This window comes from Centruroides vittatus, unplaced genomic scaffold (genome assembly GCF_030686945.1).
Source record: "Centruroides vittatus isolate TY-2023 unplaced genomic scaffold, ASM3068694v2 contig_754, whole genome shotgun sequence".
NCBI classification, from domain to species: domain Eukaryota; kingdom Metazoa; phylum Arthropoda; class Arachnida; order Scorpiones; family Buthidae; genus Centruroides; species Centruroides vittatus.
Window position 1 is genome coordinate 487203 of NW_027122490.1, and position 13999 is coordinate 501201.

General features: G+C 28.2%; 1 protein-coding gene across 3 annotated transcripts in view; it reads left to right on the forward strand.

Moving 5' to 3' along the window:
* Hcf (Host cell factor) overlaps positions 1–13999 on the forward strand; it is a 208568-nt gene that overhangs the window by 35408 nt on the left and 159161 nt on the right. For all 3 annotated transcript variants that reach the window (XM_067277724.1, XM_067277726.1, XM_067277725.1), the window contains exons 3-5: positions 2912–3120; positions 7191–7382; positions 10791–10936. In XM_067277724.1, coding sequence (XP_067133825.1) covers positions 2912–3120; positions 7191–7382; positions 10791–10936 — 547 coding nt within the window. The remainder of the gene's footprint in view (positions 1–2911; positions 3121–7190; positions 7383–10790; positions 10937–13999) is intronic.

The window sequence follows — 13999 nt, forward strand, 5'->3', positions numbered from 1 at the left end:
GTGGCTTTTGAAATGATCTTCTGAATAGTAGTGTATATATGAAGATGCAGCTGTGGGTTTCCTGTATATACAATGATATATGTAGTAAACACCTCTCCTTCAATTCTAATGGAGATGTTCAAATAATGAATTTTCTTTTTCTTGACTTTGTCAACTTCTAAAATTACTCCTAAGTTGTTTTGTTTTATTCTCAGTACATAATCTTTAATCTTATTCTCCTTATTTTATATAATAAGCATACTATTGATATAATAGAATACCATGGTTGTGTCTTCTTCAAACTCTTATAGCTGGAGCCTCAATAAAAATTTAAGTTCTATAAAGTCATCAGCTACAGGTAACTCAATGAATGTGCCTCTTAATTGCCTATAGAATTGATCTTTATGTATAAAACAGGAAGGTAGAGTAAAATTGGAGGATCTTAAAAAGACATAAGCTATTAGTAGAGGAATTGTTTTTTTAAATAAAAATGCTTCAGTCAAATGGGAGAAGGTAGATATGATTAACTAATTGAAAAACATTCCTGTAGACATTGCGGAAGAATTAGTTATCATAACTAGTACAGATTCAGTTTTACTTTATTTTCCACATGTGCATGTGTGTGTTGTGTCTATTTCACTTAATATCTCAGGATGGGGTAAAGATTAAGAAACAAAATTTGGCCTGGTGGCTTGTTTATGAGAGGCATTGGTGCCATTAAATTTTTGTGGTGAAAGGTCAAGAAGGTGGGGAGATAGAGGGGGGGGTCATGTATCTCAAGAGGGGTAGTATTTAATGAAGATTTTATTTGTTATTAACATTTACACTTTTTTAAAAATAAAGTTTATCCCTATCCTTAAAATTAGCTTTTTATCATTTTATACTAATTAAAAATATAGAAAATTTTTATAACAAAACCTTATAACAGATGGTGCCACACAATTTTATTAGGTTGTATTATAATTAAAATGATAAAAGTTATTTTCTAAATAACATTTGATAATAGCTGGGAAAGTTATGCAATTTATTGGTGGATTTTTTTGAACAAGGCTCTAAGAAAGTAAAGATGTGAAAGTAAAGGTTAAAAAGTAAACTGGTGGGGTTTACTTTCTTCTCTTTTACTCTACATGTTTGAATTTGTCATTCTCTGTTCAAATATATTATTTCTTTTTGAATTAGGATTATCTGATGATGATACATGTATAGTCTTGAAGAACACTATGTAGTAAATCAATCAGATTCCTTGAACTTTTTAGCATTCCAGATTTTTTTAATTTTGTCCAAACAAATAAGTTGACTGTTGGATGGGAGACCAAGAGAAACATTTTAAAAAATGCTGTATAGTAATTGAATAGTAAAGTCCAAAGAAAAGATTCTGTTACATTTCTGTGTACATACTGTCTACTTGGACTTTTTTTATTAAGAGTTACTATACAGGTGAAGTTTCTGATTAGCAAAGAGAGGATATCTTAGTCAAAAGTGAAACAAAGTATCTTTATTTTCACCTGTACACTCTTTTTGTGTGTTTTGGACCTGAAAACCCCTCTTCAGCAGATTTACAACATTTGTATAAAAATCTTTTTCTAAAAAGAATGACATTATGCTCGATAATAATAATTAAGATAAGATAAAATTACTTACATTTTCTTTATTGTTCAATATTAATACAACACTAATGCTGACATAAAGTATTAAAAAAAACAGAGCATAACATACCTATTTTAATGTTTTTTAAATAATTAATGCCTGTATGAAATGATAAAACTTTTAAATAATTTAAATTTTTTACAAAATGTTAAAAATATTTCTGTCTCACTGATCTTGTCAAACCAAAAAATAAGTAACCATCTTTTATTCTTATTAAAATTGTGAAAAACTAAAGACATCAACTTTTAAAATCGGTGAAAATTAAATAAATCCAATTTCTCCATTTATGTACTCCTTATTTTGATGACTTTTTTCAATCATAAATGGCTTCTAAAATAACATTATTATTTATTTAGTATGTGATTTATCATTTAAAATGCTAAATTGAAAAACTTAAGTAGAATCTTTGACAAAGAATGGAAATTGAAACATTGAAGGGCATTCCTTAAAAAACTGAGCAAGTTAGTTGTAAATGCATCACATTTCAATATGAATACATAACAGATATTTTGAATCAGAGTTTTCAAATAAAAATCTAAAAATGCTAAGTTAGTTTTTTGCAAATTTTTATTTTTACATTTAAACTTTTGAAAATTATAAGTTCACTTTCATGTTTCCTTCCCAATAATGAACACTTCTCAAAAGTAGACATCTTAAAATTTCCTAGAGATGTCTATTATTAAGTTTCACTGTAAATATTGTAGAACTAAGTAAGTATAATTTACAATAGTTTGTATTTTTTAAATGTTATTTATTTGTTCTGGGAAATTAAGGGAAATAAAATTATATATCATATTTATTTTGAGAGAGTGCTTTTAATTGGTAAATTATAACAAAATAAGAATAAAGAATAAATGGTAAAGTTAGATGTATTTTATTTAGATTGTTTTGAAAATATAATACTTTAGCTTTTCAAAATTTAATAAATAAAAAAAGTAAATGAAATAAAAAAAATCAGAAAAATTTGTTTGGACTTTACCTATTCAATTATTATTATTTTTTTTTTTTTTGTTCTGAAATCACAAAATAATTAAGTGCTTAAAATTTAAAAATTCTGAATTTTTTTTTATAATTTATTGATAAACAGTTAATATTTAAAGTAAAAGAAATTCAGTAGTCTTAATTATAAATATATTAAGTAATTCTAAATTAAAATATCTATACATTTAAAAATGTTTACATTTAAGTTAAATAGTGAAGTCTGAAGAATTATATTTTCATGTTTTGTACTAATCAAGAATATTTTTATATGAAATTTTTATTTTTTTACATTTATATTTGTAAGGTACTTGAATGATTTATATACATTGGAATTAAGACCTCATTCAAGTATAATGACTTGGGATGTACCACAATATTCTGGACAACCTCCTCCGCCTAGAGAAAGTCATACAGCTGTTGCTTATCATGGAAAAGATGGAAAAAAGCCAAGGTTAATTATCTATGGTGGAATGAGTGGATGTAGATTAGGTGATCTTTGGCAATTAGAAATAGGTAAGATCTTATAATATTACATAAAAATATCAAATAATAACAAATAAATACTGGTTAAATTTAACTAAACCATCATCAGAAACCAAAAACCAGTAGAAATAGTAAAAAAACATTGTTAGCAAATGTAGTACCAGACTTCTATGCTGCACACACAATAGAACTTGATTCAGATTTTTGGAGCTATTAGAAATATACAAAAACCACTATGAGAAACACAGCCATTAATATCAAGGACATGGATTCTCTTTCATTAGCATAGAAGACCTGCTTCACTTCATAATGAATTAGTCTATAAGATAACCAAGGTGTCCACCAATCAAATGAGATTTCATATTTTGAATTGATACATTTCATCTCATGCTATTTAAATTTAGAATGTTAAGAGTATGAAGATGTCCAATTTCAATATGGAGGAAGAAATTGCTAACATAATTTTTTACCACTTCTGATGGTTTTTGACTTATGTGACTGTAGTTTATTACATAAAAATGGTACAATTTTATGTTCTTAATTAATTTTTTAAGAATTTAACCAAAAATTTAAAAAAATATACTGTTTATTGTTGCTGTTGATTTCTAATGTCAATTTACTTATCAGTTAAAATACAATGTTAGTCTTATTATATGGTGCATACTTACCATATTTTACGGACTATAAGACGCACCTTAATTTTTAAGCAATTTTTTAAAAAAATACCTATAAGACACTACGGACTATAAGATGCATCTGAATTTTGGAGGCAATTTTTCGAAGAAAAAAGTGCGTCTTATAGTCCGTAAAATACGGTAATTGCTTACTCATTTGTTCTTTTCAAAATGACTTAATCTGACTGTGTAAGAGATGCATCATTTCAAAGTGCTTAAATTGATAGAACAATTAAATCAATTAAATATTATCTAAATTAGTCAGTTTGTTGTAATTTGTATGTTGTAAAGTTGTCATTGGCTGCTATTTTCTCATTGTATTGCTAACATAATTTTGAACAAAACATTACTGTAATCGTTGAATGTATCTGTTTATTTTGTAACAGCTAGAGGTTAACCTTTTTGAAGTTGCAGAACACTTTTAAATGTAAGAAATTTTACAGAACACTAAAATCACTAAGGTCATAAAATAACAACAAAAATATCCATGAACATACTTTTTAATGAAAAATTATAGGTTATAGATTACATAACAGTGAAAAAATAAAACATTAATTTAAAAATATTATATTTGTAAAAACTATAATGAAAATGTCTTATAAAAATGGAATTTCTTTAAATCAATTTTGATGCAATATTTGAGTTTATCAGCTTCTGCAAATTTGAACAATATCAGCATTATATGATATTTGCGTTTTTCATGAACTATAGAGGGTGCTGAATTTTTACAAAATGGCTACTTTATCTGGGTTGCTTGTAACTAGTAATGTAAAATTAATCATATATTACTGTTCGATATAATGATATATGCTGCTTGTAGCTGTTTATCGAGAAATTTTATAGTAGCAGAACAATTATTGCTAGCGGGATACATCATTATATGGTATCAAAACAAGTGAGCGAGATCGTGCTATACATGTTTGTGCCCTTTGTGTTAGGACAATGTCAAAGCTGATGTTTTTATCAGGGTTAGATTTACAAGTAAAAAGCTATGTAAATTGTTGCTTAGGCTTCGACTTTCAAGGAGCCTCAAACATTTGTACAAAAGAAAAAAAAAATTAAAGTTGAATTTTGTAATAAACATTTTTTTACAAACCAACAAAATATACTTTTTATTGGTTATATTCTTATACTTTTTATTTTGTGTAGTATTTCATTAATTTTTTTCTAAGAATTAACAAAAGGCTTTTTTTTAAAAAAAATGATAAAACTAATTTTTAAAAAGATTTTAATGGAATGGGTATAAAAATTTAATTAAATTCAGTTATAAAACAGAAGACTAGTGAAACCTTGCATCTTTTTCTTCCAATAACCATATTGAATCAGAGAGAGTCTGATTTAATTCTTTTCTTTTTATGATTTTCTAAAATTGTGAAAGGTTGGTAAGGGGACTTAGAGTTCAGCTTAGGGTTTGAAATGCTTAAATCCAACCCTGTGTCCCACACAAAATAACTGGCATTTTAAACTTTAAGAAAATATCTTTTAAAAATGACAGCATAACTTATTTGTGTAAAGTTGGACAATTGGGAAACTGCCAATTCTTAAATCTAATCCACTCGTTCACAATTCAGAGAAGCTCATAAATATAACTGACTGATTTCTGTATAATCATCTGTTTTTCATTTGGGAATAGACGAAAACTTATATTAGGCTCCAGTAAATCTTTGAAATTGCAATTTGGAATGCAACAGAAAGCTTTGCTTTTTCTATTGTTATTCATCTTTACTGCTGATAATACATAAGAATTAATCAAATGACCCAGATAGAATAGTTTTGTTTTTAAACACCAGAGGGCGAGCATCTGGTGAAAAATGTGAATAGATACCCTCATTTCTTCATGTATTTTAGTAAATCTTTTACAATTTTTAGTTTTTATATCAGTTAATATTGAGAAACTGAGCTCACACAAATATGTTGTTGAAAACCATAACAATATTTTCAATATCCTTGTGGAGAGAGAGGAATGTTTGGGGACATCATCAACTGGGCAAAGATGAACAGGCGATGGTTGGGCTACCACCAACTGGGTATCAGGCATCTGGGCAACAAAATAAGAGATCACTGATAGACAAAATAAAATTTTTTTATTATTTTATTTATTAAAATTGCCATTTTTTCTATTCATTCCTGTAAATTTAAATAATAATTTTTAAGAAATGAGTTAAATGAATTAAAAAACAATTTTGTAATTACCAAACATATTTATAAATGTTACATATTTTATTTTTCTATTTATTTGTAAAATAAATAAATAAGTCTTGAAGGACAGTTGATATCTACCTGAAAATTAACAAGTATACATAAAAACAAAGACAACAATTACATAAAATTAAGAATACATTACATTACACATTAAATTATACTTTTTTGTTTCAATATATATTGAAAAGTTCTGAAAAGTATGAGAGTTCTGAACTGTAAAAGTATAAAAGTTTGAAAGAATTTATTTTTAAAGAACTGCTTTTCTTTGATGTGCTTTGTTAATTCCTTCTGACAATATAATTAACAATGCTACAGTACATTGTTTCAAAATAATTTTTTTTCCGAAGTTGGAAATAACTGTTATAACTCATACCTCATAAGTTTTAACCATATTTATATTTATATATATTTTACCAATATTTACAAAGAAAAAAATCTCCAAATCATATGCTTGATAAGCATGCAAAAATTTTACTTTTGTTGCCCAATTAACTGTCACTCACTTGATTATCACCCAGTTGACTGTCATTCAGCAGTTGTATACTCAATATTCAGCTTGGACAAAAATCCAAAATTCCTCAGGAGTTATTTTAGAGAATTCCCATTTTAAAGCATAATCCATTGACAAAGTTACCAATTATTATTATTGTACAATTCACAACTTAAATGTTTTACAACTGTGAATTTCATATCCAGTATAATTTTCTATATTTAAGGAAGGAAAGTAACTTGCAATCTTTTCTTCCAATAATGTTAAATATTCTATTATAACAGAAATAATTCTTACTTAATTTATCACAAAATAATATGATAAATGTGTATTATGATATATTGTGAATGTATTAAATATTAGATAGAAATTATATATTAATTTATTTTTTCATGATGTATTAAATTTTTCTAAATATGATGTAATAGTCAAAAATACCAAATGTGCAACAGGGTAAGATAAGTTCTCTGTGACACAGGAATTAATTCAATATTTTATTTTCAATAATGAAATGAACCAAATCTTAGTATATGAGCTTTACCACTAATGTCAGTGGGCTTGTCAATTTGTAAAGCAAAATGTTTTACAAATCTTTTGCTAGTTTAATTTTTTTAAATTTAAAAGTGATTCTTAATTTTATTTCAGCTTATATTGTTTTTAATTTTAATCTCTATAAATTTTATAATTTATCACTATAAAAATCTATGAAAATAAAGAAATAATTAATTTCACAGATGGCATGTCATGGAGTAAGCCTATTGTGGATGGTAGTCCACCATTACCAAGAAGTCTTCATTCTGCAACTCTTATTAGTCATCGAATGTTTGTATTTGGTGGCTGGGTTCCTTTAGTAATGGAAGATAACAAAGCTGCAACACACGAAAAGGAGTGGAAATGTACTAATACATTAGCATCACTTAACTTAGGTAAGATAATTCTAATAATCAAATTCTAATATTTTTGGAAAATTTAAAGCTGTTTAGAAACATTCCCTTTTGAATTTTTCCAAGTACTTTTATATTTTTTTACTAATCTATCTTCAGAGTGATTTTCAATACAGACTGACTTTTCAAACTGGATAGTCATGGATCAGAATGACCTTGAGAGACAGGTTTCTTTCTACATTTTTTCATATGCATTTCAGAAATAATATAACAAAGATAATCGTGATTTTCAGTGTTCAAAAACAGTAGAATCAACATGTCTTTCAAATTTTGTTATATGGTGTCATCTGTTGGTCTAAATGTGTTTTTAATATGCAAATATATATATTTATATTAACTGACCTTAAAATTAATATATAAATTCTTACATTACAAATAACCGGCTTTCAATTATCATAATTTTTATTGAGAATACATTTCTAAGGATAGCAGGTTGGTTTCTATCTGCATCTTTCCTGTTAATCATATCACTTTATGAATCCACTTCTACCATTTCTTTCTCTAAAATCTTCTAAGATTTGAAAGGAAGTTAAAAACTTTTCAAATAAACATTTAAATTATAACAATAAATAAATATAAATAGATAAAAGTAATTGTTTCAGCATTGTTCTCATGCTGTTTTTTTCAGATTGCCTTTTACTTATAGCTAGCAGGTAATTGAAAAAATACCAGCAACTACAATTACACTATTACAAGCAAACAACAATCAATCAGCTGGGCGTCACATGGTGTCATGTGATGTCACAGGACATATTTTTCAACATTTTTTATACTTAAAAATTTTGTTAAAGAAATCTTTAAAAATTTCTACCTTTTTAACTTTTAACTTGGAAGACTCATACTGTACACTTTTTCAGTACATAAATACTTTTAAAGGGGAAAAATGCTTGCTTATGTGGGGCTCTATGTATAATAAAAGTTGCAAGAAAATTACATGAGTGTACTCTTGCAAGCATTGTTTGGAATGAGTGCAATTTGACACAATAGCAATTTAAAACTGTGAATTGAAAAATATTTTGTTAATTTTATCAGTGTTATTCAGGCATTACAACAAATGCATTTATTTGATAAAATTTTCATAATTTTTTTTTAAGTTTTAAAGCTAGTAATTTATATAATCAACATCATGCCAAATTTTTGATGGTTCATGCAATATTTTTTCAATTGCTTCATTTCTCATATGGATAACATTCCTGATTACAAAAACTTGCAAAAGTTTTGATACTTTCTGTAATATTTCAAGTGATATTAATTTTTGAATTACAGATATTTTTGATAACTGTGTTATTATATCACACAAAAATAAACAAAATTGAAGTAATCAGATCTGACAAAACTGGTTGTTAGATGTTAAAGACAACATTCTTCTGAATACAAAAAAGCCAATAACATTGTCATTTTGACCCACTTACAAATGGGAAGGTAACTTTTGTTGATGGGATAATAAAACAATTAGCAGTTTGTTGACAGCAGTAGGGGTCAATCACAGCTGTATTGATAATTTTCCTATGGAGTAATAGTTTTACTATCCTAATCTTGAAAGACAATGTGTCCTCCTCCAATTACAAACAAACCTGATGTCATTCCATTATACATGAGATGATTTACAGATGTGAAATTTTGTGTTTATTGTAGTGCTTTATTGGATCAAATTACAATAAAATAAACATAAATGCATTTTTATCAATTTTCAAGTATTTTACATCATCAGAAAGAAGATAAAATGCAGAAATAAGATATAATCATAGTTTCTGATGTTAGGCTGATAATTTTTCCATTTTGAAATAAAAATTGGCATCTAAGATGTCATACAGAAATATTCAAAGGCAGTTGACCTCACACAACTGCCAGAAGGTTAAAGTGATTAATGTTTAAAACACTGGTTATATTATCAGTCACATGTTGAGACTAATAGCACAAAAAAAACAGTTTTAAAATACCTGCTTATTCAAAGATAGTGACAACTATAATTGAAATCTTATTACAATAACCAAAATTTTAAAGTTTAATGTATTTAAACTTGTTTTTGTTTTGAAATACATTAATTTTAACATCTGTTAATAAATAAATACCTAAAACAAAAAGTAATAAAATAAAAATAATAATGAAAAAATATATTAAATTCCTTTTAGTTTTTAATTGATAAATTAAACCAATTTTTCAATTTTTTGGCATGGACAAAGATTGTCATTCCTGAATTAAGATTTTAATTGTTTTCTTGATAAATGTAGTTCTTGGATTATTATTATTATTATTTAATTTTTTTAATAATGTTCCAAACTAATGCAAATTTGTGCATTACAATTAATATTGCTAACTTTCTATTAATTAATGTTGTTATTTATAACATCTATCTTGCTAATTTTAAATTGCATAAATATGGAAGTTGTACCAATGTAGAATGTGTTCATTCTACAGTACATTGATTTGGTACAAGTTCATCTATACTCATTAGTATGGCTTTATCATCTAATTCTAGAATGAACATGTTCTAGAATTAAATGATGCTGATATGGAATATATTAGCCTCTTTATTAACATCTATAAACATTTTAAAGTCTGATGTTTTTACTAATGTTAAATGACTGCCATAAAATATTCTAAATTATTTAGTAAATATTAATTTAATTATAATTATTAAATTTAATAAGAGATGGCACCTAATGTCAACCACAAGTACCAAGTTATTTAGAATTTATTTATTAATTGTAATAGTAAAGTAGCCCAATTACAGCAGTAGTTTGGATTATTTTCTATTAACTTTACCTATCTCCATCATTAATCACAGATCATCCTAAACTGGGCATAGATTGAACTGAAATACTGTAAAACCTGAAATGTGGAAAATTGCTGCTGTTTTGTCATTATTATGGCATTTTTTTCACAGTATATCTGTCATATGGAACATATGATATGTGAATAAAAAGCTATATGTGTTATACTCTGTTATTCATTAGTATTAGATAAAACTTGTCAAAGATTAAAACAAACAAGTCTTGAATTGAAAAGCCTGTTCAAAAAACATTTGATCAAATTCAAATATATCAGTACACACACACACACACACACATATATATATATATATATATATATATATATATAAACAATCAAACCCAAAATTTTGTATTAATTAGATTGTTCAATCTAAATTAATCCCACATTTATATACAGTATTTTCCTTCAGATATTCTAAATTATTAAGTGTAATTTTAATTATTAAGGTGAATATGAAATGGCAATAAGACATGCCCCACATGCAAAAGAAAAAATCTGTGTGATTGCTCTACATAACATTGAATTGTGTATTTTTAAATTAAAATTCTAAATTTGTGTGATTTTATACTTATTCAAATTTAAAATATAATCAAAAAACTTTTATACTTTTTACAGAAACAATGACATGGGAACCATTAGCAATGGAAGTATTTGAAGAAGCTATACCAAGGGCACGTGCTGGTCACTGCTCTGTTGCTATTAATACCCGTTTATATATATGGAGTGGAAGAGATGGTTACAGAAAAGCATGGAATAATCAGGTTAGATATACAGTATATGAAACTAATACAGTAAAGGTATGAAAGATGGCATTACTTGGATTTGGACTGTGCTTTTCTCTCATTATTTTAGAAATTTAAGATATAATAAATAAATGAATATTTTAAATAATAAATCAAAAAAATAAAAAGGAATGATATATGATGTTCTCTCTTAAATTTTATTTGTATCTCAAGATTTTTCAATATTTTTTTATATTTTCATTATTATTATTATTATGATGTTGGGTACTGGTGGTCAGATGCTTGTGTTTGAGAAAAGTGATAAGATTTGCTAAGAGAAGAAGGTATGCATTAGTGAACAACATTATCCAATTGGAAAATTATATTTATGAACAGAACCCTGAACTGAACTGAATACAGAGTTCTCTTGTATGTTGGGACAACATACGACCTCCATCTTTGCTGGTTAACACAGGTTAGGCCCTTCGTTTGCTCCTTCTGCTCCAAAGGATTTAAATAAGGTTATACCTAATGTTGAAAGGATGATTGAAGATCTTAACAACATGCAAAAGGAATACTTGCGATGGAAAGCTTTCTTCTCTATTTGTAACCACAGTGTCAATGCAGAAGATGAAGTAAGCTATTGGAAGGCCATACATAATTGAAGGCAATGAATGGATTGTAACAGCATAGTTGCCGTAAGAGCAGACAAATCCAGAAGCGTAGTACTAATGAATAGGGACACATAGAAATGGCATACATTAATACATCCGCAACACTGAATGTACTAACACTCCCAGCAGCTATTTGGAGAAGATTCAAACAAGAGTTTAAAAAAATTAAACATATAGCTAATTCCCCATTGGCTGGAATACTCAAAATAACTAAGGCAACAGTCTCGGCACCAATTTCCCCACGCTTATTCGCTTTTGCCAAACTTCATAAAACTGGTAAACAACTATGCCCTGTCATTCACAAATTGAGATCTCCAGCTATTCTTATGGAGTGCATGCTTAATTCTTTTATAAACAGCAACATGAAAGAATATCCGTACACTGTGTTCAGTATGGTGGAGTTGATTCACAGATTAAATGCCCTTGGCAACTTGGAAGGCATCTACTTCACCGTGTGTGATTTTGAGTCCATGTTCCCTTCCATTCGTATTGAATCATGTTTTTGTCAATTAAGGGACTTCCTCATTCTTAACATCAATGACTCTTCCAGGCATCTAAACCAAGTTGAGGTTAATAGACTCTGGGATCTCTACGACGATAATGCTATTAATTACTTCCGAAAAATCCTGAAAAAGAGAGAAAAGCAATTGACAGTGGACAGATTCTTTAACCTCTACAAACAGAAAAAAACATGACTAATAAAAATGCAAGACTGTGTATATATGTATTTTTATTATTACATATAAATAAACGTAGTAAGAAGGTATATATTTTTTATTTTTGGAGTCTTCAGAACGAATTAGTGAAATTTCCATAAAAACCTATGGTAAATCGATAATTGGTTAATGAACAATTCAAATAACAAACAAAGTCTTGGAACAGATTATGTTTGTTAACTGATCACCTGCTGTATATTATAGAACATAAAAGAGACTGCTAAAGCTATTGTTCATCTTTGGTATTTTACATCCTAGCTTCAGATTAAAATTATTAACCAAAATGGAATGAATCAAAAATTTTATTCTTGGTGAAGGCTTTATACACAGTCCAGTCACATTAATGTGACCACCCCTTACTCTTGACATCAATGTGAAATAACTAATCACAGGTGGCAGGTAGCAACACATTACAGTGGAGGGTATATAAAGGGTATCTGAGGTAAGCGAAACACATTGCAATCACTGTCGTAATGGATGTACAATGCGATTTATCCAACATCCAAAAGGGCATGATTATTGGCTTCCGAGACAAGGGTGGAAGCATTTCCAAAATGGCTAATTTTGTTCGCGTGCCACTATGATAAAAGTATACCATGCATGGGAAAATGGCACTATGGCACTATCTAAAATCAGCGATGTGGCAAATGTGGTGCACATGGGCCCTAGACGACAGACGTGAACGATGGCTGCAGAGATGTGTTTGAGCAAATAGACATGCAACTGTTGACCAACTGACTGCCCAGATGAACCAAGGAGCTACCAAAAGTGTCTCCTCAACGACAGTTCAGTGAATGTTGCTGCATATGGGCCTCCACAGCAGACGCTTGGTTAAAGCACCTATGCTGACTCCTGTTCATTAGTGATGAAGGCTGGAATTTGCATGCCAGTATGGCAACTGGACATCCACTGAGTGGCGACAGGTGGCTTTTTTCGATGAATGATGTTTCATGCTCCACCAGACAGATGGACTTTGGCGTATACAGCGTGAGGCATCTGAAAGCAAACACCCTGCAACAATTGTCACAAGGGTCCAAGCTGGAGGAGGGAGCATTATGGTCTGGGGTTCCACATCTCTGCGAGTACCTTCCAGAACCTTATTGACTCTCTTCCTGCATGTCTGGCAGCAGTCCGTGCTGCAAAAGGTGGTTATTCTGGCTTTTGACAGGTGGTCACATTAATGTGACTGGATAGTGTAATTTGTAATAATGCAAGTTCTGAATGCATGCAATGCTTTCATACTTTAAAATATTGAATATATGTAATCATATTGTTTTGTCTGCAAAAGTATAATCCCTGAAAAATACTGTGAAGGAATGGTTTTACAAGTGTATTGTTTTATTTATGAATATTTAAATCATTTTAACCCAAGCATTCAAATTTGATTTGTTCTAGAACATCAAGTGAAAAAGTTAAAGTTGTGTTTGAGTGAAAAAGCTTTTATTTAAATATTTTTTTAAACTTTCAAGCAAACTGTTTTGTTTTATAGATGTATATGTGAATGGTAAACAAAAGTTGCAGGTTTGAATCTTGCTTTGGGATTGATTTCTTTTTTTTTTTCAATTAGCTGTATCTTTGATTATTTCTATAATTTAGTTTTGGTTTTCTACGTAACATTCTTTGAATGTCATAAATAAAATAATGAGTGATTAGTAGATTTAGCACAACTATTTGAGGAATGTTTGAATGACCCATTACTTGAACTAGTCTTC